This window comes from Leptinotarsa decemlineata, unplaced genomic scaffold, assembly GCF_025532065.1.
Source record: "Leptinotarsa decemlineata unplaced genomic scaffold, Ldec_3_MD MMD2_tig00000026_RagTag_RagTag, whole genome shotgun sequence".
Taxonomy (NCBI): Eukaryota; Metazoa; Arthropoda; class Insecta; order Coleoptera; family Chrysomelidae; genus Leptinotarsa; species Leptinotarsa decemlineata.
This window is the reverse complement of record NW_027412539.1, coordinates 2,855,347-2,881,510: the sequence shown is the minus strand read 5'-3', so window position 1 is coordinate 2,881,510 and position 26,164 is coordinate 2,855,347. Positions and strand designations below refer to the sequence as shown.

General features: G+C 35.6%; 2 protein-coding genes across 5 annotated transcripts in view; both read left to right on the top strand.

The window, feature by feature from the left end:
* prom (prominin) overlaps positions 1 to 26,164 on the top strand; it is a 455,259-nt gene that overhangs the window by 361,227 nt on the left and 67,868 nt on the right. For all 4 annotated transcript variants that reach the window (XM_074171615.1, XM_074171614.1, XM_074171616.1 and 1 more), the window contains one exon: positions 9,391 to 9,512. In XM_074171615.1, coding sequence (XP_074027716.1) covers positions 9,391 to 9,512 — 122 coding nt within the window. The remainder of the gene's footprint in view (positions 1 to 9,390; positions 9,513 to 26,164) is intronic.
* On the top strand, positions 17,476 to 19,120 carry LOC141480883 (uncharacterized). The gene is made up of 2 exons (XM_074171611.1): positions 17,476 to 17,819; positions 17,879 to 19,120. Exons 1-2 carry the CDS (start codon positions 17,805 to 17,807, stop codon positions 18,281 to 18,283), a joined length of 420 nt encoding a protein of 139 aa, XP_074027712.1. The 5' UTR covers positions 17,476 to 17,804; the 3' UTR covers positions 18,284 to 19,120.

Genomic DNA, 26,164 nt, shown 5'->3' with positions numbered 1-26,164 from the left:
CCGTTGTGTCACCATCGATAGCGGGGCTAGAGCGAACCTTCATCGCTTCGGGAGAGGTGAGGGCAGACCGATGAATACGCATTACTCTGCCACACGTCGTGGAGTGAACATGTCGCTCTCTAGCCGTTGAACGGTTATTGCTGTGACGTCACTCCACTACTAACTTGGTGCCCTAACACCGATGGAGCATTTATTACTTGGAGGATCTTCGAAGTATGCAGACGTATGTTTGTACATAGACAAACAAGCACATGATGAAACCCTGTACCGTGCATTCTCCTACACACACACACACATAAACACACAAAATCTCATATGAAAAAAAAATCTGAACGATCCATGCACCAGACACTTCAAGGTCACAACGCCTTGACTTCACTGCACAACAAAAAAACTTCACCAAACAACAACCAATAAAAAAAGCAATTAATACGTCATAGTGGTGGGGGGAGGCCGAGAATCAGCTGTAAACAACTACTAATGGAGATACCGTTTCGGGAGTCGGAATTTTTTATCAGTAAATTTCCTCCTATTCAATGATCTTTTTTTCAAAATTCAAAAATATTTATAGTTTACGAATTATAAACAACAAAACCAAACACTGCTTTTTAGGGTCTTTAATTTTAATTTTAATTTTACTAAAAGTATGTCCATTCAATACGAATCTAAACTTAAAGCCCAGACTAAATTATTGATTACAGTTAATACCAATGATTGTGAAATTAAAGAGACAACAAAATGGTATTGTATTTGAATGTGAAATTACTGATTCAACTCATTCTATTCCATTTGTTGTTTTTGTTTTGGCATCAGCGACGTTCGAGAAAAATATGTAGTCATAGGCAGATTCGAATTCAAGACCTGCTGGCACACTATTGCTGTGCCGTTTCAGCAGTAGTATTAGGTAGCTGTAATTTTTGATAATATTTTACATCAGTTGAGTATGTTGAATTTCTCACTTCAAAGAATGGTTGAGTTTTGAATAAATGATCGAATATATTTTTACTGGTTTTATCGCTTTTGATGAAGAGATAAATGGAAAATTCAGCTCGATTAAAATCTCCTTCGACTTTTACATTGATTTTTGAAAATGTTCAATTCCATCCACAAAACTGTTTCTCAATTGATAAAATAAGCGTTATGCCTCTGAAATTATAACAAAAATGTTGCTGTCGTTTTTATATCTTTGGCATTGACTATTATAGTCATTAGCTTCTTCTGAATAGGGTGTGTTACTAACTCTCTAAGCCTCACCTGGGACCATCATGTCTATTTGTAGTTCCGCCAGCCATGTTACGTAGGAGAATCAATCCACCTTTAATCTAATGAATAATAAATGGAGGGAGAATCTGAAAGCAATTATTAAATATTAGTTTCTCTTTATATTGAGTTGTTTGACGTCATAGTACCGCCATATTCAAATAGAAATGGCCACATGGGTTATATCGTTGAAAAAAGAATTGTATTTCTGATCAAATGGTTGAAAAAATATACAGAGTCCTATTGGACTCTGCTAGCTACAAAGTAGCTTTCAACCATTTGTAATTTTTGCGACGGCGCGCGGCGATCTATTCATTAGCATATTGAGAATACCTTCACGAAGTGAAAACAATTCTAGGGTTTAAGTTTGTTAATTAAAAGGGTTTTCATGTTAACCTTCAGTTCATAAAAAATTGTTAACTAACAAATGCATAATTAATGGAAAAATTGAGATACAATTTTTTTTATCGCGGATTATTGTTCATTGACGTATTTCAAAACTACATGAATTTTTTCATTCCTCAATTTTCATATTTAATATGTTGAAAAAAAAGGTTTGTTGCTGTGTTCGCCCGGGTAGCAGGCGAAAGCCAGGCTACCCGTTTTTGGCTCTAGTTTCAGGGCTCTGTAAAAATTATAAATAATAGAGGTACTGCTCCGGGAGTCGAAACTTTTTTTTTAGCATATTTGATGATCTTTTTTGATATTTTTTTTTTAATTCGAAAATTTTGAGTACTATTCGAGATATTCAGAAAAAAACAAACCTCAATTTCTTTCAACTAATTTGTTTATGACTTTCGTAATTTGTTTCAGTGCCTTTTCGAACTCATCCTTAAACTTTCTACGTGACAATATGAATATAATGACACCTTGATCGGGAATTTCGGAGACTATATAAAAATTTCAGAAGAAAATGGTACATGAACTAGATTATTGATCTCATTCCTGCCAAGTCCCTTGGTACTTTAATATTTTGGAATCCACAACCGGTCCAAAACCTCGTTATTATTTTTCATCAAGATTTATGTTTTTCTGTCCATCCTGAAAAATGTATTTGTGAAACTGAAATACTCAAAACATGAACAACATGTATTTTTCAGTTTATTTTGATCAAAACTAACTTAAATTACGCAGTAGTTTCCACGACGCAACAATCAAACTTTCATGAATCTTCGCTAATATACATTTATCTCTTATCCACCTTCCATCCATCTGTTTCTCATGTGAAAAACTCGGCAACGTTTAATGGACCTCACTTTGCCTTTATGATGAATTAGTACGTGTATATATGTCCTCACATTGTTAGGATCTTTGATAAATATATACGCCGCAGCATTGCGGCGTTGCCACTTCTATGAAAAAGTCCTAGCAATTATATTTTTTTAAATGGAACACCCCGTATATTAATACATTTTTGGAATCGCTCTAGTATACTAATACTTTTTTGTTGATAATGTCCTATACCTATCTCTATCTGTTTTCGAGATAAAAAATAAATAGTGCTAAATATGGTCCAAAACATAGCCTCAATTGAAATTAAGTACATCAGTACTCTCAATTCATGAAAAGTTGACATTTTGATGATAGTTTGGACAAACTCAAAAAATTCAAAAAACACCAAGAAATCGACTCCATATCATACAGGGCGTGCTAAAATTACTATTATTTCCATTGTGTATAAAAGTAGTCGAAAGTTCATTTTTTCAAATGAAACCCCCTGTATATTCGATAAATTGAAAGATGGTGTAAAATGTTTCAAGATGATATATATGTCCCTATACCTAAATCGTCAAGTTTTCCTAATGAAGCCGTTTTTGTGGAAAAATAGTTATTCACGTTTTACCTACAAGTGTTGAAAGTGGCATTTTATTTTGTGAGTGGGGATTATTGCAAAACGAGCGTCAGCAAGTGGAGCAAACCCACGAGCCAAATAAAATCAATTTTAACAAACGTATCATACAAATTTTTTGTATAACGTCACTGCTGATAATAAAAAAAATTATAGGCTCCGTGGGATTTGAACACATGATCTTTGGATTACAAGGCATATGTTACAACTACATACGCCAACTCACGTTATTTTGAAGAGGATTATTAGTTAGTCATGAAGGACTTTCTACAGTTGGACTGAATACTACTTCGTCATCGTCAGTAACTTGACAGGGATTTGATATTACCAATAGCACGAACTGCATGTGTGAACTTTTCTAAATGATTTTTTGGTAGGTGTTCTGATTGAAGTGTTTCTATCAAAGAGATTTTCAATAACAGTTATACAAAAAATAATTTTTAAAGAATTTGATTTCTATAGGTAGCCGTGGAAATATCAAGCTTATGACAGTTTGGTGACTTTTATAAATAATTGGTTATTGACGGTGTTTCAAATATTGTTCTTATGAAATTATTTATTATACATGGACAGTGTGATCAAATCATTGCCAGAACTTGTAGAAAATTCAACCAAATGTATCCTGAATTAACACCAATGAACGAGAGGAAGTTTGTGAGATCGCAAAATAATTTCCTCAACTATGGCTTCATGTTAAAAGCGCCTTCAACATTACCAAAACCTGTTACTTCAAATGAGGACAATACTGTTAACGTTTTGGCATATTTTTATGCATATCCAGAAGCTTCTATTCGCAGTGCAGAAAAAGATTCACGTGTATCACATGCTTCAGTACAACGAATTTTGAAAAATCACGGAATGCATCCGTATAAATTTACCAAAGTTCAAGCTTTGAAGCAGAAGACTTCGAACGTAGAATGAATTTTTGTAAATCCCTTTTGATTCATACACAGGAAGATCGGGAATTTTGTCAAAAATAATTTGGAGCGACGAATCAAAATTTACGAGTGATGGTATTTTCAATAGAAGGAATAAATATTTTTGGGCTGATCGTAATCCTCATGTTACAGAAGAAATGGGTTTTCAAGAATAATTTGACCTGAATGTTTTCGGTATTCTGAAGAACAATAAAATTAGCTTTTTTATTTGTGAAGACACACTGAATGCGGAGAGATATCTCCAAATATTAAGGACGGCTGTAACCGATTTTCTTGAAAATTTGCCTTTAGAGGAATATAGGAATTCGTGGTTTCAACTGGACGGAGCGCCAGCTCATTCCACCCAGGAAGTTTCCAGGAAACTTGACGAACTCTTCGACGATCGTTGGTTTAGGCGTTTAGGGCGGTGGGATTGGCCACCGAGATCACCCGATCTCACGCCACTTGACTTTTTTTCATGAGGTGTTTTTAAAGAAAGGGTATACAGTACTCCAGTGCCTACTAAAGAAGAATTGCGACGGCGAATAGTGCGGAGTATTGAAGATCTGGATCCCCAGGAAATTGAAAGAGCAACCACAAGTCGCGTACAAAAAAACATTTTGAAGTGTTTAGAATGTAATGGACAACATTTTCAGCATTTATTATGAAAATGTGATATTTTGTTTACAATTTTGTTATTTTGAATCATCCTATTGTTATTGTCTGTACTTTTACATGATCTTACTTTTTACCTAGAAATGACTGATTTTTGGTACAGTTGTTCCCTGGAAAGTTTGAGCAATAGTTAAGGAAATTATTTTGTAACCTTACAAACTTCCTCTCGTTCATTGGTGTTAATTCAGGATACATTTGGTTGAATTTTTTACACGATCTGACAATGATTTGATCACTTTGTTCATGTGTATAATAAATAATTTCATAAGAACTTCGTTAGAATAATCGATATTTGCATTCATTTTGGAAGATGATTCGAAACACCGTCGATAACTCTTTATAAATTACTTATGAAAGTAAGCTTGATAATTCCACTGCTACCTAAATCCAAATTCTAAAAAAAAATAATGTTTCTAGAAGAAGCGACTTTATTGAGAAAACTTGACTATTCAGGTATAGGGACATGATATATTATCTTGAAGCATTTCTCACCATCTTTCAATTTGTCGAATATACAGGGGATTTTATTTTAAAAAATGAACTTTTGACTACTTTTATGCACAATGGAAATAATAGTAATTTTAGCACGCCCTGTATGATATGGAGTCGATTTCTTGGTGTTATTTGAATATTCCGAGTTTGTCCAAACTATCATCAAAATATCAACTTTTCATGAATTGAGAGTACTGATGTACTTAATTTCAATTAAGGCTATGTTTTGGACCATATTTAGCAAAATTTATTTTTTTATCTCGAAAACAGATAGAGATAGGTATAGGACATTATTGACAAAAAAGTAGTAAAATACCAGAGCGATTCCAAAAATGTATCAATATACGGGGTATTCCATTAAAAAAAATAAAGTTGCTAGGACTTTTTGATGGAAGTGGCAACGCCGCAATGCTGAAAATATTTTGGATCGATAGAACAGGTAAGGAAATGTGAGAGGTGAAATTTTCAGAAAAATCATGCTTTGCGTTTTCCAGAAACGTCTAACCTACAATCGACCGTGAGTCATATATATATATATATATATATATATATATATATATATATATATATATATATATATATATATATATATATATATATATATATATATATATATATATATATACAATGTGTCTCACTTCTCATGGAAACACCCCTATATATATATATATATATATATATATATATATATATATATATATATATATATATATATAGGGGTGTTTCCATGAGAAGTAAGACACATTGTATATATATCTATATATATATATATATATATATATATATATATATATATATATATATATATATATATATATATATATATATATATATATATATATATATATATATATATATATACAATGTGTCTTACTTCTCATGGAAACACCCCTGTATCTTCCGTATTATTCGAGGTGGAACGATGAAAGTCTCAGGACTGATGAAAATGCTCAAAATGATTGGCGTGAAGTTATCCACAGATTTCTGGCCACACATGCTGACGTAGAGGAAAATAAAAATCTGTGGTTGGGATACGAAATTATTAGCACCCGTACTAATATCTGTGGCTGGAAATACCTATTCACTATAGGTTGAACGTGGAATTATTGAGACTATTTGATGTTTAACTTTTTTATAGAATCTTGACTAGATTGACGCGTCGATAATCGTTTTCTCATCAACAATACAGATTTAGGGAATAATAAAATTGTAAATATTAGACTTACTTTCCAATAACCCATATAGAAATGATATCAGATGATGTGCGTCCATCAAAATCACACAACTTCTATAGTTTCTTGAGAATATTAACTTGGTGATGACAGTTTTTTTGTCATCTAAACAGATTTCGAAAAAGAAATTGTTGAAACAATCAGACTCATTTTTGAGATTCCTTGTATTCATGAAAATCACACAACTCTTATAGAATCTTGGGTAGATCGATAAAGTGAAAACTGTTTCCTTGTCACCCATACAGATTTCGAGAGAAAAATTGTTGCAACAATCAGACTCGGTTTTTAAAACATCTTGTAGAATTGGAATCAGGAGATGTGCGTTCATGAAAATTACACATCTGTTATAGGATCTTGGATAGATCAAAAAAGTGAAAACCGTTTTCTTGTCACCCAACCAGATTTCGAGAGAAAAATTGTTGCAACAATCAGACTCACTTTTCAAAACACCTTGTAGAATTGGAACCAGAAGATGTGCGTTCATGAAAATTACAAAACTGTTATAGAATCTTAGGTAGATTGATAGAGTGAAAACTGTTTTCTTGTCACCCATACAGATTTCGAGAGAAAAATTGTTGCAACAATCAGACTCACTTTTTAAAACACCTTGTAGAATTGGAACCAGAAGATGTGCGTTCATGAAAATTACACAACTATTATAGAATCTTAGGTAGATTGATAGAGTGAAAACTGTTTTCTTGTCACCCATACATATTTCGATAAAAAAAATTGTTGCATCAGACTCATATTTTGAGTCTGTAAATCTGTATGGGTGACACAAAAACGGTTTTCACTATATCGATCTACCCAAGACTCTATAAGAGTTGTGTGATTTTCATGAACACATAACATATTTTTCCAATTCTACACGGTGTTTTAAAAAGTGAGTCTGATTGTTGCAAAAATTTTTTTCTCGAAATCTGTATGGGTGACCAGAAAACGGTTTTCACTGTGTTTATCTATCCAAGATTGTATGAGAGTTGTGTGATTTTCATGAACGCACATCTTCTGGTTCCAATTCCACAAGGAATCTCAAAAAATGAGTCTGATTGTTTCAACATTTTTGTTTTCGAAATCTGTTCGGTTGACATAAAAATTGTTATCACTACATCAATCTACCTAAGATCCCATAAGAGTTGTGCGATTTTTATGCCCACACATCATCTGGTTTCAATTCTACACGGTGTTTTAAAAAGTGAGTCTGATTGTTGCAAAAAATTTTTTCTCGAAATCTGTATGGGTGACCAGAAAACGGTTTTCACTGTGTTTATCTACCCAAGATTTTATAACAGTTGTGTAATTTTCATGAACGCACATCTTCTGGTTCCAATTCTACAAGGTGTTTTAAAAAATGAGTCTGATTGTTGCAAAAATTTTTCTCTCGAAATCTGTATGGGTGACAAGAAAACGGTTTTCACTATATCAATCTACCCAAAATTCTATAACAGTTGTGTAATTTTCATGAACGCACATCTTCTGGTTCCAATTCTACAAAGTGTTTTAAAAAATGAGTCTGATTGTTGCAACAATTTTTCTCTCGAAATCTGTATGGGTGACAAGAAAACGGTTTTCACTATATTGATCTTTCCAAGATTCTATAACAGTTGTGTAATTTTCATGAACATACATCTTCTGGTTCCAATTCTACAAGGTGTTTTAAAAAGTGGGTCTGATTATTGCAACAATTTTTCTCTCGAAATCTGTATGGGTGACAAGGAAACGATTTTCACTATATCCATCAACCCAAAATTCTATAACAGTTGTGTAATTTTCATGAACGCACATCTTCTGGTTCCAATTCTACAAGGTGTTTTAAAAAGTGAGTCTGATTGTTGCAACAATTTTTCTCGCGAAATCTGTATGAGTGACAAGAAAACGGTTTTCACTATATTGATCTATTCAATATTCTATAACAGTTGTGTAATTTTCATGAACGCACATCTTCTGGTTCCAATTCTACAAGGTGTTTTAAAAAGTGAGTCTGATTGTTGCAACAATTTTTCTCTCGAAATCTGTACGGGTGACAAGAAAATGGTTGTTACTATATTGATATAACCAAGATTCTATGGGAGTTGTGTGATTTTCATGAATACAAGAAATCTCAAAAAATTATTCTGATTGTTTCAACAATTTCTTTTTTGAAATCTGTTCAGATGACAAGAAAACTGTCATCACCAAGTTAATCTACTCAAGAAACTATGGAAGTTGTGTGATTTTGATGGACGCACATCATCGGATATCATTTTTATATGGGGTATTGGAAAGTAAGTCTAATATTTCCAATTTTATTTTTCCCTAAATTTGTATTGTTGATGAGAAAACGATTATCAACGCGTCAATCTACTCAATATTTTATAAAAAAGTTTTACACCAAATAGTCCCAATAATTTCACGTTCAACCTATAGTGAATAGTTATTTCCAGCCACAGATAATAGTACGGGTGCTAATAATTTCGTATCCCAACCACAGATTTTTATTTTCCTCTACGTCAGTATGTGTGGCCAGAAATCTGTGGATAACTTCACGCCAATCTCAAAATGCACCTACCACCTGAATGGGGTTGGCCAAAGTTGGCCAAATTTCCCTCCAATAGAACACATTTTTCTATACGCCTTCTATTATTTCCTCCAAATCTTCTCAGTTCTCTAGGTGTGATTTCTCTACACGCTTTTATAATTTTTGCATGGAGATCTTCCTTATTTGTTGGCCTATCCTTATAAACTTCATTTTTCAAGTTTACATTCTACATGTTGTAACTTATTTGTATCTGTATTTGTATTCATCTTTTGTGAATGAAGTTATATTATTATTATTATTATCATTATTACTTCAAAATATTTTCACAAAGTTTCGCACTTCATTTCCTTGGAATATTTGTGAAAAATCCAGTTACCTAATAATGAAAATTTTCGAAATATCTACTCAGACTAGTATTTAGTGAATCCAATCAAATTTCATTTTCAGTCAGGAATAGCGCTGCTCAGTTTCTTTTCCATTCTTCTTCTCCTGACAATAGCTCCGGTCGTTATAAAGTTGATAGATCATTATAGAGAAGTTGATGATGTCACACCTTCATCTTCACACAGGTGAGTTGAAATACTATAATTATGTGAGATGTTAAAGAATACTGTTGATCACGATGGAGATCCTACTCGTTGTACAAAAAATCGGAACTAGATTTCTCAAAATGGTCAAAATTGTCAATTCGAGAATGATTCTGTAGAACTTACACAGTTTCAAGGGAAAGACTAGATTTTTCACACGTTTTCTCTTGGTTTCACTCGTATGGTCAGTGACAACCACATCAAGCTTATTATCTTCACATTTCACACAAAAAATCCTTGTGAAGAAATCGACAATAAGTACTGGAAATTGCGTCAGCAGGAAAAGGCAGATCCTGAATATTTGGAAAACCTTCAAAATTTTAAATTGTCAATATGGTTTTCTGATATGTCACTCAATTATGGAATAGTGCTATTGAGAGACAGGCCTGTTGTACTTGATCTGTTCAAGGTCTTCAATAGTGTTTTGTATGAGGGTTAACTAACCAAAGAACAAAATTATGGGTGACCAAATTTTTCTTGACTATCCGCTTTCTTACTAGAAGCTATTGCTCTTCATGCAAGCGGATATCCAAATATTTACAACATCGGATATTACTCAGGATGTATAAACCTCTGAAACAGCTAGCAACTCGCACGTTCGAAACGTCAGGAAGAAATTCCAAAAATTGACAGCCTTCAAACCCAAAAAATAGTGACACTAATTACAATTGATCTTTCTTTTGAAGAACGACGACCATGTGAAATCAACTTACCATTTGCTCTCAGAGTATTCTGGAGACACTTTTGCAGCACAAAAAACCTTGGCTTTTGAAAGCATTCAATCCATTGATTTTCCAGGTGAAGTGAGCTCGAATCGAACCATGTTCTTTTTTGATGGGTTTTCGCTTTCTTAAAGTCCCTGGATGGCTCATTAGTGTCCAACCACTGTCCAAAAATGTCTCAGGTTGTCATAATGAATTCACTTTTCGTCACATGTAACGATCCGATCCAGAAAAGGATCGATTCGGTTGCGCAAAGGCAAAAAAGAACAGATCCCATAACGTGGCAATTTCTGTAAATAGTCAAAATCATAGTCAACTCACTTTTCGAGTTTTCAACCATCAGAATCCGAATGGGAACTGAAGTCCAGTTCTTTCGCCATCCCACGCATCATTTGTGATGTGTCAGTCTCCACAAGGGTCTTCAAATCCCCGTTCTGGATTGCTGAAGGTCAACCACTTTGGGGCTTATTTTTGAGGCCTAAATATCTGAATCAAAATACCTGGTTAATTTTTCGGGCTGTTTCGACAACCCTTTGGTTCAGTTTTAATTAGAAGAGAAGATTTTGGCCACAAATCGCTCAACAACATCAAATAGTAATATTCTGAAATGAAGCAATCAATTGAAATTTGAAAAGAAATAACATCATCAATGTTCAAATAAGTATACACGCCAACACGGTAGAATTTATTGAAATAAGAAGTTCCGAAAACACATGACATTGAAAGGAACAAAACTTCTGAAACGTCACAAAATCAACAATGTCTACGGGTTACATGGAGCATAAAAAATATGTATAATCAAACCTGAATCAGCTTGTATAATTGAGAAGGATCATCTCAGAATATTGAATTTTCTCATTGAAAAATTATTTGAGATTGTAACATCTCCTTTATATAAGTTTGAATCGTCACACTGAAGGTGATTCTCTTGGATTTATTGAAAATTATTCATAAGATTTCCATTCCATTCATAAGATTTTCTCATGAATCGTGATAAATACAAACCCAATCCCGGTATAATATATCGAAAATTTGTACGAATGATGATCTATTCATTTTTTAGAAATTCATCTTGAATACAGAATAAAAAAAATATTTTTTGTCTGATTACTACCAAGTAAACTTACTTGAGAATAGTTTAACAAACCGAAACAGGTCGTAACAAATGAAACCAGTAGAAATCAGACAATAGTTATTTTCTTTATCCTATATGCATCTCGATAATTAATAATCATTCAAACATATGACTTATTGATAAGGAAAGAAAATATTTGGCTCTCTTCTTCTCCACCTCTTGAAAAAAATGTGGAAATCTTTCTAAGGAACGAAGAACGCAATCAATTTCATAATGAACTCTCTACGTAGTTATATAAATCATGCGCATGAGTGACTTTCATACACAAACTGGAACAAAGCTTCTAGAAAAAACCACTTTTATATACTCCCAAACATTCAGTTATATGAAAGGAAAATACTTTCGAATTTGTACTACAAACAGTTATTATGGAATTGAACCAGATATCATTAACAGGATTGCTAGACAATATGAGATATAAGAAAGGGGAAAATTCACTTACATGGAATACTATCAACGTCAATGGTGGACATCGATATTTCGGAATTAGACACTTGCCTTTTTGCCACTTCAGCATTCATGAAATCACTATCATCGATGTCAGTACGTAATGACATTCATTCGCTCATTTGATTCAATCCCACCATAGACATCTTGTTTAAATTGAAAGGTGGATATTTTCAAAACAGATCAATTTTTGGGAAAGAAGTATTTTGACTTTCTATTTCTCGACCTTCACTTAAAATTATGTGGAAATCTTACATAAATAGGAAGGAAGCCATTATTTTTAAAAATTAACTCTTCATCACGAAGATGTGTAGATCATGTAAAGAAGTAACTCTCAGACACAGACTGGAAGAGACAGCCCTATTGAAACAGCTATTTTCATATAACCTTTGAATCACACGAAAGAAAAATACTTTCGAAACAAATACTTTCATATGAACCCTGAATTATATATATTCAGTTTGTATTCCAAACATTCGTTATGGAGTTGAATCATATATCATTCACAGGATTACTTCAAAATATAGTGAAGGAAAGAGATGAAATGTCACTTATATGGAACACTGTCATCCTCACTGGTAGATATCCAATGTTTTGCCGTAAGGCACTTGCCTCATTAGCTTTTCAGCACCAAATCTGGATAACATGAGAAAAAAGCACTCAATTCATTCATAAAATTACGACTTCATTGCACGAATGAGTTCAATCTATTCGTGTCATCGATGACATTACGTAATGACATTCATTCGCTTATTTGATCAAATCCCACCCACATTTTTTGTATAAAGATGGAGAAGTAGAAAGCCAAAAAATTTTTTTCTCAAAACCTTTCTTCCCTGAAATTCCAGTTAACCAATTAGTTATGTGAATAAGAAGAACTATTGGTAATTCACTTGTTTTATAAATGATTCGCAATCTGAAATCTTCTCTTTAATGCATCATCAATCTTGAAATGTGGCTCAGAGTTCCTAATTGATCAAAATAAATGAACCCGTGTTCGAAATTAGGCTGAAAGAAAGTGTGAATCAATCTCAATTCATCCACAAACAAAGAAGACTTTTCAGTAAGAAAACCAGCTAACTGGGTCAATAATTACCTTGCGCCTCGGTGGAATTTGCTCCTTTCAGAAAGAAATATCGTGACAAACGTGAGCTTGTATTTATGTCTCTCAGAGGAAGCTGTTGAATTTTTCATTGTTCTCAAGGAACCGGCCATTGCGTGGTCATTAGAGTCAATCCAGATTTATTGCTACATATATATATTCTGGGATTCATGATGACTTCCATTGTTTATGGACACAAAATTTAAGATATATTTACTCGTAGAGCCGTGAGATACAAAAAAGAAATATATACGACAGTATTTCTCATTCACAAGAATTGTTCAGTACCCCAACTTTTCTGTCATATTTTTCATCACTCTGGATCAACCAGATAATATTAGATACCATACGTAGTGCCGTATATATTATCATGATGAAAACAAAACACAAATATTGAGAAAAATATTCATGTTATATTCGAGTCGTTAAAAGTTTTTTGAACATGAGTCATCAAGTTTATTCCAAAATCAACCCACTGAACAACAGTGACATTTGGCATTTGACAATTTTTACCCATGAATGTAAAAAATATATCATTAACACTGTGTAGCAAATAGGCTGTGACATTGTATACGACGGAATACAGTTTTTTTAAGGAGATTTAAAATCAAAAGTCGATCTATTACCAGTCACAATTACCAGTTCTCAAATGAGGTAAATTGTTGATATTTCGTTTTGCATTATAGATATGTGTTGGAAAAGCCCGAATTATATGTTGTAGCGCCATCTATTGTCGGCTATGAACACTATCCTCCGCAATCTTGTAATAATGCTCTACAAAGAAAATAAAGTTAGTCAGTGCTGAGAACTCAACTAGAGCGTTTCATTTCAATGATATCAATGAAAATCTATGAACTTAACTGTTCAGAAATAAAGCAGTCATGATCGAAAACGAAACTATTATTTATTGGTGCTAGGCATTGACACTGAATTAAAATAATATTGAATGATATGGTCATTCAGTCAAATGTAATTCTGGATATTTCTTATATATTCTAATCGTGTTTGTCATATAGAATATGATGGTAAAAATTCCACCACAGGTTAATTTACGGATGGAATATTTCAAAAAAATTGGGGCTGATTTGGAACTGAATTGGGAGGGGTACATCTTGAGGGGAAATGAATTTTCGAAAAAAAAAGTTTGTTATTTCTAATTTCCCATTTATTGAATGCTTTCTTTCTTTCTTCTTTGTATACAGATTGCAGTTACGCAGCTATTTTTATCAAGTACTTTCTTGGTTTTTTCTCATTTTGTCTTCAATCGAGGACCGCCTGCCCGATACTGACGATGGAATTATTTTCCAGCAGCTTGACTGCATTAACTTTTCTAGATTTTATATATACAGAGTGGGCCAACGAAAAGTATGCACCTTGCTTTTCTCCTTTTTTTGTAAATTAACGCAAAAATGCTCGGACAGGTCAATTTTGCTTTTGAGGGGGACATATTTTAGATGTATTTTTCTACCTGTGCCTTCAACTCCCTAACGAGGGTGAGTAACAACCCTAAAATTTTAAATGGAAACTGGGGTCGAGTGATCTATCATTTGAAAGGGCACAAAATTATCTTTCCAATGATACCTAATTTGTTGTATTCCACTCAAACATGTAGGTATCATGAAGAAAAACAACTACAACCCAGTACTTTGAAATGTGTAATTGACTTAGTAGAATCCTACTTCAGCAAGTGCTGAAAATGTGACCCATTTGCTCCCATACAATAATACGAATCTATTCCTTACATTCTGTAGCATATCAGGTGTTATACTTCTGCACTCTGCTGTAATTCGTTGGCGAAGATCTTCTATGGACGCGGGCTACGTAGCAAAACATTTATTTTTCAAGTGTCCCCAAACGAAAAAGTCTAAAGGCGATAAATTAGGTGACCTGGCAGGCCATTCGATGGGGCCTCTCCTTCCAATCCACCGTCCAGGAAACCGGTCATCTAAAAACTCTCTTACCGGAGCAACATAGTGAGGAGGGGCTCCATCTTGCTGGAAATGAAGCCGATCATCATTATGATTTTGGTCATTTTCAATTATTTCTGTTATGAGAGGATCAATTTTATCTTCAACCAAGTTCAGGTAGACCTTACCAGTTAAATTCCCAGGAATAAAAAGTGGCCCTACGATATGACTACCTAATATGCCACAACAGACATTGATTTTTTGAGGGTACTGGGTATGGACCTTTCGGAATAAGTGTGGGTTACTGTCATCCCAGTAACGGCAATTATGCCTATTCACAGCTCCATTCAAAAAAAATGTACTCTCATCGGAAAAGCACGTGTTGAATGATAGGTGCGGATCATCAATTAGTAGCTGGCTCAGTTGTTCACAAATCTGCAGCCTTTTATCAGGATCATCTTCATTGAGTTCCTGTACTAATTTAATTTTGTACGGATGAAATTTATAGGCTTTTAATATTCGTATTATGGACGAACGGGAGACACCTGAGGCTGCAGCAAGCTGACGGGTACTTTGAGTATGATCCAATTCAACATGTCCCAAAACAGCGACTCCCACTACTTCATTTCTGATCGGTTTCCGTGGGTGGTGCTTCGCATTACAGACAGATCCGGTATCGACAAACTTTTGGACTAACTTGGCAACGTACGAATCATTCACATTTCTCCCGGGATAACTGTTATTAAAGAGGCGAGCAGTAAGTCTGGCACAACTATTATGTTGATAATGAACTTTAACAATTTCAACTCGTTCAGGAATGGAATAAACCATTTTTACAGTAAAGTTGAAATAATTTCAAAAGCAACCGAACTGAATCAATGAACGTTTGCCTAAATTCTTTTTGTACACTTATCTGCTGTTGTTATTTGAACCATAAAACGCACGAGAGAAATTGAGGAATGTAGTAGTGATAAAAATGCCGTTTTTTCCACATTTTCATTAACATTAGACACGTGTTTCGGGCTTTTGTCCCATCATCAGTATGGTGCAGCCAAGTGTACCGAGGGGTAACACTTGGTTACCATATGCACGGAGCCACCAGCAGGAGACAACCGCACATTTGTGGTTTTAGTGCTATGTCCGATTATTAACTTCTATTTCTATATCAAGACACTCACATACTTTCATATTTGTATAAATTCCTGGACCCGGATGTCACGCAGGTAGCTATTGCTGCTTCCGTGGTGATTTTGATGATTTTCTTGTAAACACAAGATCTATCAGCGGAAATCACAAATGTGCGGTTGGCTCCTGCTAGTAGCTCCGAAGGCGAGGGTGGCGAAATCTCGGGGCAGGATGCCGTACTTTTCACTCGTGGTGCGTATACGATTTTTTCTCACTGTGGGATGAAAAGTTCGATCAATCCAATTCACTGTTACTAGAGAATCTTCTACATTAATTTTTATTTTGATTTATCGTTTTTCAATCACAGATTGAAAATATAACCGTCGTCACGTATTTCAAGCTGTCCTAGATAGTCTGATAAACAATTCGTTGCTAGGTTACCGAGAGAAAAAGTAAGCCATGAGCATGCGTGTTAGTGTTATCCAACCGCATACAGTAGACAAAAAGCGAATTTTGCATTCCACAGTGAGAAAAATCAAATTAAAACACTGACACCGAAACTGAAGCACTATCCCGAGGCACATTTCGCTCATTGGGTTATTATCACCAGCGGAAGTAGTTAGTTTAAGCCGATTTCAGAACCTCCCCCCACCACTTTCAACCTTGAAATGACCTCTACGTCACACGAAGTTGCGAAGGTGACTTTGAGGAGGTGTTATGAGTTTGTCCTTGAACGACCTTGGCATGCGTCATACGGCAACGCAGACAAGGTGACTTTGAGGGGCTGTTTTGGGTTTAACCTTGAATGACCTTCATTCTTTTCCCATATTTTCGACAGGGTGACTTTGACTTCCAATGAATTCGAGCCAGTTTGGCACCCACACGATCTAACATAACCAAGGTGACTTTGAACGATTGTTTTGAGTTTGCCCTTGAACGACCTTGATCAACGTCACTCAACGCAGACAAGGTGACTTTGATGAGGCAGTGTTTTGGGTTTGACTTTGAATGACTTTCATTCACTTCCCATATTTTCAACAAGGCTTTCTTGAAGTTTTGAACCTACACAACACAACATAGCCAAGGTGACTTTGAAGGAGTGTTTTGCGTCTGACTTTGAATGACCTGCAACTACGTCACGCGATAAAGACAATATTATTTTGGAGTAGTGTTTTCGGACACCCAGCTTGTGGTGGAGAAGTACCCCCTCTTCTTCAACCACGTTCTATAAATGTTCGGAGGATCACCATTTCACATTCAGTTTGAATAACCCAACGTACTCGAATAGATGAGTGAAAGTAGTGCTGCAAAGTGACAGAGAGTATTACGTCAGGAGTATACACAGCAATCCAGGTGAACATATTTTATATTTGTATACCATAATTCCACTATATTCGAAATGGATCATTTGAAATTTAATATCGAAAAGATCAATTCTGCAATAATTCAACAAACTGTGGCTATGGAGCAGAAGCCTTTAATATCTTTGACTATCGATAGGTTATAAAATTGAAAAGATGTCGATGCTATCCACACGATATGGTAAATCCATTCAAGTAGTTTTGTTGGACGAGGAAAATAATACTTCTTTTAAATCATGGCTTCCAAAACGTGTCTCAGAACATTTTACGGAAGAAATGATTCACGAAGTGAATTCATCCAAAGCCAAATTCATTTTTACATATATCGGTCAAAGTTCTCAGGATTATCCTGGTGCTAAAACACGCTCACTAGTCAAATTCGATATTTTAGATTGAATATAACTTCAATATCTTTGTAAATAGTAGAAATATGGTATATTAATGTAAAATATGGATTAGCTCCCGCGCTTCAAACATGATAAAATTTCAAGTGAGTGTTTTTTTGCAGCATAATTTCCAAACTAATGAATGCATTTTGTGTATTTTCAGAGTACAAGCATGTGGATGCAATATTCAGCCGAAGAGTGGCCGGAAGCAGTCAATTTGGATTCTGCAATAAGGAGGTTGGCTTGGGAATTAGCCGACTTGAGTTTTGACGCTCTTCACTCATCAAACTATGATTTAAGTGTATGTTATGATGCTGAAGAGGTACGAAAACTTTTGGAGCTCAGTGAGAAATATGAACTTGGTGTGGCACTGTGCCATAAATATTCGTATGGAAGCGGAAATTTGGATGAGTTCTGTGAGCTAATGATTGAAGCAGACTTGAAGCATTTCCTTCACAGCATATCCGTTTACCTACCACAGAATATCATAGAGAAATATCAATTGGAGCCACAGAATCCCAACCCACAACCGGAAGAATCTTCAAATAATGGTGTTGTGAATATTTGAAATCTATTGTATACATTATAAAATCATGTTTCAATCCATGCTTGTCTATATCTGATTGTTTGGTAAATAAAAGGCAGAAGATAATTATTGAGTGTTTTATTATTTATCAATATCGAATACTCCATGGTGAATTACATGTCAATCTTATTACAATCCAGTCTGAACAGAGCCATTTAGGGCATTATAGGACAAAACAGCATCGTGTAGGATGAGTGCATATACTTTGGTGTTTGCTGGAAACTTCACCTTGCGTGTTTCGAATTCTATTTTGATGTCGACAGTAGATGACTTCATAGCATCGGGTTGGTGAGAGCAGTCGATGATAAATAGTGGATTGTTGCGAAAGCTACCAATATCCATCATGGGCTCACTCATAGCTTTATCGTAGTAGCTGCGTTGGAAGTTTTCATATGCATAGTAGGCTGACGAGTCTAACTTTTTGTCAAAATCTAGATTCCAACGCTCATATGGGTATACTTCAGAGTTTAGAGATAGTCGAATATTATTAATATTCGCATGTATGAATTTCGTCACATCTTTTGATATATTTTCAGATTGGTCGGTGCTTTGAAAGCCGATGATGATGTATCGAGGTCTTTCGAGGCTGTTGGTTGTCTTCACGGCCCAAATATCTGAGGATGTATCACGAAGTGTGGGTAATTCATAAAGGTCCCATATACGATAAGCCACCTTTACTTTTGCATTATTCGCATTTTTATTGATGCGGTTCAATAGCTTCAGTTTCTGACGATCTTCCGGCACGATGTGTCTGATTCTCCATTCTATTTTGTTGATTTCCAAATGAGCATCGACTTCTCCAATAAACGAATTTTTGAATGAGCGTGCAATAATCAAAATGAGCTCTTGCTTGACATTCAATACTCCTCTGTTGTAATCTTCAGCAAAACCCATGAGATACTTCAAGAGTAATTTACCGCTGAATACATTGCTGACGGAATCCAATATATCTTGTTTGTTCACATCAAGACCCCATCCTATTGGTAGTAGGGAATTTGCATGTGTTTGTCCAAATGATATCATCGTTTTCATTGTGGTAGTTATGCCGGGTTTTCGAACAACGGCCACTTGCTCTCCACCCATTTCATAGCGAATTTCGTCGAAGAGGAAGGCGAGGGCGTTATTGGATAGGTAGCACTGCTTCGTGTCATCAGATGGTGTGAACTTCCCCTCGATATAAATGTAACTGTCTGCAATATCGAGTATAAGGTCTTGAAAATTGATTGGAATTCGGATTTCATCTGAATTTTTGTAATATGGTGATCCATACGGTTTATATGTATGCTCGTGAAGGCTGATTAGGGAATGATCAAAGATGGGCTCCTCGAATACCTCCAGCTTATCACTTGTGGTTATGGTCGCCATGTTATTACTATTTTTTATATCGCACCTTCAAGCCAATAGATTTGAGAAAGTGTAAACTACTAGCGCTTAGTCTATATCTTGACCGTTTGGCGGGCATACGTGGAATGAATCGACTTTTAGATTTTCTCTTCTTTAAATGCACATTATCATAGTCTCCACCTGATACATTACGCTGATTCAACTGCTGCCGCTGCTGTAATCGCTGGCTTTTAAAGCACAACCCCATTTTTTAGAAAAAATTATGGTGAAATCAATAGCCTTATCAATTATAATCATCTGCTCAGCGTTATGAAATGATAAATACTGAGTTAAAATTTCTTCAGCTCCTGCTTTATACTGATTTTTTTCACAGATGATCATCGCTCACCATCGTTTTTGCTCAATTGTTTGAATGCTTATCGAGGGTTGTTTTTTCATATCAGATTGCATCGATTTGATATCCTTCTCCATATGTTCACACTTTTTTACAATTTCCACTAATTTCAGCCCAAGCGTAATGAGATCTTCCCTGACTGATGCGGAATATTTTTCTACTCCATCTAATCTCAAATTGATTTTATCAATATCAGAATCTAATTCTCCTCTGATCTTTGAGATGTAAAAACCAACATATTCTCGATTAACACAATCCGTATTCTCTTTAGGCTCGGCTACATTTTTCAAACGTTTATTTTCCATATCAAAGTTTCCATCGGAAGTCAATTTGAAACCAACTCCAGGTTGTCCTCGCAAAACAGTATTTGAAACTGCCTTACTTCTACGACCAAACTTATCGATGCTTCCACCACTCATTTTTGTGATACACTTATGACGGTCGTCGATGTTGTGAATCAACATATGAGAAATGATGATCGTTATATCCTAATCAATTCCAATTTAACTATTATTTTTTCACCATTGAAATTGATTAGATTACCATTATCATCCAATATGCGTAAAGTGATATTGTCGAGGTACTTACGACCGCCAGGCTGGATTGGCATATAAATAATATTTTGCGGTTCCTTGGTGAGTTTGTAACCGGGCTCTACATCAATATCAAATTCAAAGATGCTATGGATTTCATCACCATTTGAATATGCTCCAGCTGTGACATTACAATCCACACGAATAATTCTCACCTTATTGATATTTACGGGCAATGTTGATTCATGAGTTTCATCGATGCCAAACACATCGGCTTCGAACCCTAAAAGTTCGGCAATAGTGTTTTCATGTTTGAGATGGATGTAATATTTCGACCTCATTTCACATTTCAGAGTGTTGTTGTTTGCGTGTAGGAGAAATACTCCATCGATATTCTCCTCAGCTCCATTTTCCAATTGCATTTCTTTGGATTTGATGAATTTTTGAATCACCTTATTGATTTCATCAATTTCATATGCTCCAGGTGGAATTTTTATAATGATAGGAGGTGAGTTAGCTTCTTTAGAATAGGCGATAATATTATTTTTCACATCCACATTGAATATGGAGTTGTAGGAATAGAAACCGTGTAAGCCCAGACCATAATTAGCGCCACTATCCAATTCGATGGGTGGGTAGAAGTTGGCGCTCAACTCGCTAGAGTGTCCCGACAATGAAAACGTGCGTGACATGACTGATGAATTTTCACTGACTCATGTCAATTTATTGCTGGCAGCAGAAATTGTGGAGTAATCGTCGTTTTTTAGGTGGTCTGTCCAGATGATCCATCCCATTATGTGTGACTACATTCACATCATTCACTTTACAATAACAACAGAAAATTTTTCTTGTAGGTGGCCCATCATTCACATCGGAATTATTGCTGTTGCCGCTGGAATCATTCTGATGGTCTTGGCAGTACTGATACTTTAAGACATCAATATCATTTTGTAGATTTTGTGGTAACTTATCCCATACAGATGCAATTTCATGCGATGCACACCCAATCAACACCTCTTTCGGCATATTAGCGAGTTGTTCTTTACTCATTTCTCGTAAAGTGCGTACTCTGGAATATGCGATCAATGAATTACTCATCCTCTTGATACTTTCCCTGTCCTGCGCTGGTGTTATCTCCATGTCTTGCTCTGTAGAAATTCCAAACACAAATGACCACACCATACTGTGTTGAATTGTTGTTTACGCTCATAGTTATATGTGATAATAGTGGTAGGATTTGAACCCCTATGAAAATAGTGAATCAATTCTTTTGGAGGGGGTAAATCACCGAAACTATCGAAATATTTCACAGAAGTGCTGCTTTTTCTGTATGCTACCCAATGCGTCCCTTGACCATGTCGACTATCCAAATTTACTACGGCAGATTCATATCGGAGTGGTCCCGATTTTGGCAAATCGTCACGCATATTTACCCCCCGAAAATATGGAATCATCATTTTCTTAGCATGATAGTTGAGGTCGATGTTGGAGAGAGCTCTTTGAGGTAGCAAATCTATGAGTTTTTTGAAATTTGAGGTTTCAAATAGACTCCTAATCCTTTACGGTAAGGCTTCAAATAGATACCGCTTCCTCGTTTACCTAGAGCGATTGCCTCCATATTTTTATTATGTCGATTGGCCTCACTCAATTGTTCCCTACTCGCTTTCGCTGCTTGTACTGCTTTTGTTATGCCAGCTGTAGCACCAGCTAAACTACCTAGCGCCGATAAACCAGCAAAAATTGGAATGAGTGGTAGTATTCCACCAATTTTAGGAATTGGTATGATTCGCGGTGTGCGAATTTTCTTTTTCCCACCCGCAGCCCTCGTATATTTGCGTGCTGCTTTTAGTGCAATTTCAGCTGCTCTTTTAGAATTTTTGACAACAAATTCACTTCCGCCCGCTTTGTGTAGAACATCACGCACTTTCTTAACGATTCCAGAACCAAAAGCTGTCACCTTAGAATCTTTCAATAGTTTTTTTGATTTTTTTTTCTTGGTAGGACCCTTTTTTTTCTGTATTCGTGACTGCTTGGCTGCTAATTCGCAACCCATACCAAATCGTCGTTTTCCCTTCATTATATTCGTAATTAGCCAAGCGGCTCCTTTCTCTCCAATAGATGCGTCTTTTGCCTTGAATCGATTCCAAGCACTTTCTGCAAGCTCTTGATCTGCTCTGTGTCTAGCTGGAAGATTGTTAGGATCCTGTGAATATGCAATATCGTGTTTTCGGCATGCAGAATCCAGTTGATTCACACCCGGATCACCTCTCGCCAATCTTTTCTGCAATTTGGTGCCAGGGCCGCAATACTGATAGCCAGGTAAATGTAATTCGAAAGGTAGACTATTGATGAGGGAATTGACCAATCCCGTACCAGCTTTATTTGAATGCCGCTTAGGAGATCTGCATCGTCTCATAACCCCCATTTAAATAAAGGAATCGATTTGGAGACGTGCTTATATAGTCTCCAACTGTCATACAATGCGCATACTAAAGCAGAAGCACCAATTTTCCATCGATAATTTCGATGAAAAAGTGGGTAGCGGATCTGAAAGCGGTGTGAAACAGCGTCATGGATCCTTACTTCCACTATCCATTCGCGGTCTGATTATCGGACCTTCCAATTGCGGCAAGACAAATGTTATGATTTCTCTACTGACTCACCCTCTAGGATTACGATTTGCAAATGTTTATCTTTATTCAAAGTCCCTTTATCAACCCAAATATGAGTATTTACGTGAAGTATTAGCTCCAATTGAAGGGTTGGGATTTTACACTTTCGCCAATAATGCAACTGAAATAGTAGAGCCTTCGGATGCCAGAACCGATTCAATATTCATTTTCGATGATGTGATGTGTGAGAAACAGGATGTTATACGATCATATTTCAGTATGGGACGTCATAAAAATGTGGATTGCTTATATCTAGCCCAAACATATTCACGAGTCCCGAAACAATTGATTCGAGATAATGCAAATTTTATTGTGCTGTTCAAACAAGATGATATGAATCTCAATCATATTTTTTCTGACCACGTGTCACCAGATGTGACATACAAGCAATTTAAAGATATGTGTGCGAGATGTTGGGAGAATAAATATGGATTTTTAGTAATTGATAAGGATCGAGAGGTGCTAGATGGACGTTATCGAAAAGGATTTGATGCTTTCATATATCCTTGACGTTCTTGAAACAATTGAATCATTCGAGTGCTAGATAGTGTGGACGACACTTCATTGCACACACATTTAAAGTGAATACATTATGGAGAGAAAAAATGATGATGAAATGTGTTTGAAAAGAAAGTTGATAGAAGCAACAGATGCCGTTCGGAAGAAATTTAATTATATCAAGAATAGTCGCTTAGGTGATCAATCAGCACTCGAAAGAATATATGAGCCAATAATAACTCCTTTGAAAGCAATATCTGCCAATACTGAAGGAGCATCTCAAATAAATCAGGTGATACAGACAACAAAGAGTGCTACACCATTCACCGCCAAAAATATAGTTAAAAGTGAGCTAAAACCGAAATTTGAAGAGGCTTTTTCGAAGGATCTTCAAGCTTCTTTATCGACAACTTCAGATTTAGAATCATCTAATGTGCTTGATAATGGTGATGAGGTACAAAAGCACATACAAAAGTTACTATCAGGAAATCCCTCATACGATACCGTCTTTGGAGTACACATGAACACTGAAACGGGAAATTTACAAATGGGTGTAGCTGATGTGGAGTTCATCAATGAGAAAATTGTGTTCAAGAAAAATGGTAAAACTATTGCCACTTATCAGGGTACCCCAAAACTATATAAATTATTATTCATGAAAGTACCGTCGGGAAATATCCCCTCTTCCGATATGATCACTTATGGTGATATACTCAAATTAACGAAGGCAGCATATAAATACAATGAAAGAAAACAGGGTCTATTATCAAATAATTGGAAGAAATATCGAGAAATAATCCTACCACTATTATCCAATGGAGACCCACTGCAGAACCCCAGTAGAGAAGGTGCCGGCATAATAAAAATACCCACTCAAAAGAAATATATCAGAAATAAGCATATAGATTATGTTTATTGGAATAAACTCGAAGAACTGGTTGATCGCCTTCGATTGCTTTGGAGTTCACGAATGGCTGGTCATACCGGGCACGATAATGAAATATTGGCCATAATTGAGGAGTTACGTGAAGAAGGATTAGTCTATTGACCGTAATATAATGAACACAATGTATGAAGCTGACTCAGTTACTCACAGACGATCTAACTATGCATACCACAATTGATAAATTTGGGCGTAGAAGGGGTGGTGTTGGTAAACCACTTGTTGGAAGATCGGGTGTTGGATTCATTCTCACACCACATGGTGATTATGACATTCAGAATAAGCGGCTACAGAATATTGGTGAACCTGTAGACGATGAAGACTCTGTCACTAAAAGATATGTTGACAATCACATTAAAGAAGCCAAGGAATCAACCCTGAACTATTTCCAAGAATTCATTTCACCAGCGCTACGATACGTCAGAAAAAACATTGATTCAAAAAATACCGAACTGCGAATCATCATTGACAAAAATGCACTCATCACTTCAGCATTAGCTGATCGGTTGAGTAATGTGGAAAAGCGAATTGGTGTTGTAACCGAGTTGGTTGATACTTTTACTGAGCGAGTTATTGAAGTTGAACAGTCAGTCGTTAAACCTGCACGTGAACAGTAGCGAACTGAATCCTCAACTTCATCATTTCGAAGAAGCCATACAGCAGTAGTATGAGTGATGCAAAATGGCAGGTTGTGAAGGAAATACATAAGTCGGCGCGTCGAAATTTTCCCCGTCGAATGACAATAATAAAGGGATTTTATGACTTGTGGCAGATGGATCTGATGGAAATGCAACCATATGCTAAAGAAAATAATGGTTATAGGTACATCCTCATAGTAATCAACTGTTACTCAAAGTATGTATGGTCAAGACCGCTGAGAAATAAAACAGCTGATTCAGTTACTGCAGCTATGGCGAGTGTGTTGAAAGATGCGAAGTATGTCCCAAGGAACTTACAATCTGATCACGGTACCGAGTTTTATAATTCAAAATTTTCATCGCTAATGAGAGAGCACCGTATCAATCATTACTCAACATTTAGTACAAAAAAAGCTGCAATTGCGGAAAGAGTCATCAGGACGTTGAAAAGTTGGCTTCATAGACAATTTTCACTTCAAGGCAATTACAGTTGGTTGAATATTCTTCCTATAATTACCAGTCAATATAACAACAAAGTTCATCGTACCATTGGCATGAAGCCTGCAGACGTAAAACCATCCACAAAATTGACAGTTTATGCAAGATCAAAGAAGCAGCGTGGAAAACGCGAAAAAAAAGAATTTAAAATTGGAGATATGGTGCGAATCAGTAAGTTTAAAGGCGTATTCGAAAAAGGTTATACGGCAAACTTTACAACTGAGCTTTTCAAAGTTGTAAAAGTAAATAGAACGTATCCTATAACTTATGCGCTCGAAGATGTGAACGGACAGCCAATTAAAGGTTCCTTCTATGGTATGGAATTGAATAAAACCCATGATCC